The sequence below is a fragment of the Papilio polytes genome, unplaced genomic scaffold, assembly GCF_000836215.1.
Source record: "Papilio polytes unplaced genomic scaffold, Ppol_1.0 DF823990.1, whole genome shotgun sequence".
Classification (NCBI taxonomy): domain Eukaryota; kingdom Metazoa; phylum Arthropoda; class Insecta; order Lepidoptera; family Papilionidae; genus Papilio; species Papilio polytes.
Genome location: NW_013525214.1, coordinates 6,454 through 8,441, shown reverse-complemented (window position 1 = coordinate 8,441; position 1,988 = coordinate 6,454). Strand labels below are relative to the sequence as shown.

The 1,988-nt window shown below is 34.9% G+C and overlaps 1 protein-coding gene across 1 annotated transcript; it reads left to right on the top strand.

The window, feature by feature from the left end:
- Positions 1-216: 216 nt before the first annotated feature.
- LOC106101423 lies at positions 217-1,951 on the top strand (the record flags this gene model as incomplete). Its single annotated transcript, XM_013280659.1, has 1 exon — positions 217-1,951. A coding segment is annotated over exon 1 (1,735 nt), but the record flags the coding sequence as incomplete, so codon positions are not given.
- Positions 1,952-1,988: the final 37 nt, after the last annotated feature.

Sequence of the window (1,988 nt, the reverse complement as noted above, 5' to 3'; positions counted from 1 at the left end):
AATACAAATTGTTGTGGATTGATAAGAAGGTTGAATCTCCAATTAAGATATACTGGCTGTAATATGTAAGTGTGATATATAAGTATGTCAAAAATGTCAATTTAGAAAAAATGTGCGTGTCTAACAAGAACCGAAAGAATATAAAATAAAGTCTTTTAATGTTTATAACATAAGTGGCGACCGTGATTAATAGAAGAAATACGATAAAGAAATAAAATGGACCTTCAAAAATTTATACGAGAGAGGGGACAATTACGTCGTATTTTTAATAGACACGCAGAGACAGAATACAAGCTTACAGAAGTCGATATAACGTTTTTAGAAGCAAAAATAAATGCAATAATAATTTTAGACAAAAAAATTCAAGAAATATTATTGCATGACGTCAACTATGACGAAGAGCAACTAACAAAAGAATTCGACGAATGTCAAGAAGTTGAGAAAAAATGGCTGGAAATCAAAGTTAGAAATAGACCAGGCACCATTAAACAAGAATGCGTACAATTACCATTGCACCTACCGAAGATGGATGTAAGAAAATTTGACGACAATCCAAAGTCTTGGATTCCGTTTTGGACGCAATACGAAAAAATTCATACGGACGCAAGACTACGGGATGAAGATAAATTTTCATATCTACTTAGTTGTATGGCGGATAATTCTAAAGCAAGAACTTTAGTAGAGAGCTATCCACCAACAAAGGATAATTACGAAAAAATCATAGATATGTTAAAAAGGCGTTTTGCCAAAGACGAAGTTTTGATCGAAATATATGTACGCGAGATTTTGGGGATAATTTTGTCAAGAAATAATTTAGAAATTACAGATATTTTTGATAAAGTTTCTGTTAACTTACAAATTTTAGAGTCATTAGGCATTGGTAGAGATCGATACGAATGCATTCTGCTGCCCTTGATTGAGTCAGCATTGCCAGATGCTATTTTAGTAGAATGGGCAAAAATACCAACGAAAAAAGAGTCAAAACTTCATCAATTAATTTTGTTCTTAGAAAACCAAGTAGAGGCATATTCCAGATGTAATCTTGCTAAGTCTTTGTTTACATACAACACTTCAAAAGATGACATACCAACAACGTCGTGTTTTGCGACAAAGCAAGACGACAGATCTAACAAGGAAAAAGAAGGTAAGGTGATCATTTGTTTTTTCTGTGATAAAGGTCATAACACACTTGAGTGCAGTAAGGCTGACAGATTGTCGCTCGATGAGAAGAAAGAGGCAATCAAGAAAAAAGGTGGGTGTTACATATGTTTAAAGAAAGGACATCTCGCCAAATATTGTAAAACGTTTATAAGATGTATGTGTTGTAGTAAGAGGCATGTAGTTATCTTGTGTCCAAGGCTCCACACACAGCCGAAGACCGGTGAACAACAAGAAGAACAAAAACGTTGCGTGAACGACGATGAAGTTAACAATAACTTTACAAGCAATAACACAACAACCTTGTTACAGACATTAGTGGTTAAAATTTCAACTGGTGGACAAGAGAAGAAAGTAAGAGTACTTCTAGATTGTGGTTCGCAGAGAACGTACATAAAAAGGGAGTTGGCAGAAGACCTTGGCCTACAGGTGACAGGTAGCGAAAACCTTCGACATTCACTATTCAGCGGTGTAAAGAAACCGGCACAAATACATAGAGTATTCAAGTTCAAGGTAAGTAGTTTAGATGAGAAGTATTGTACTACTATGACTGCTTTAGAACAAGAGGTGCTTTGCGGAAACTTACCCAGAGTACAAGATCCATATCTAATAAATAGGTTGAAGAAGTATCAAATCAAGTTAACAGATGTGGAAGAGGATATCAGTCAGATTAGTATATTAATTGGTGCGGATCAGTTGGGTTCAATTGTTAAGGAAAACTATTTCCGTTTAGATGCAAATTTGGTAGCAATACCAACAAAGTTTGGTTGGACATTACAAGGTCCAGTTCAAGGTATTTGTAACACAATTGTGAGCTCAAATTTTATTTC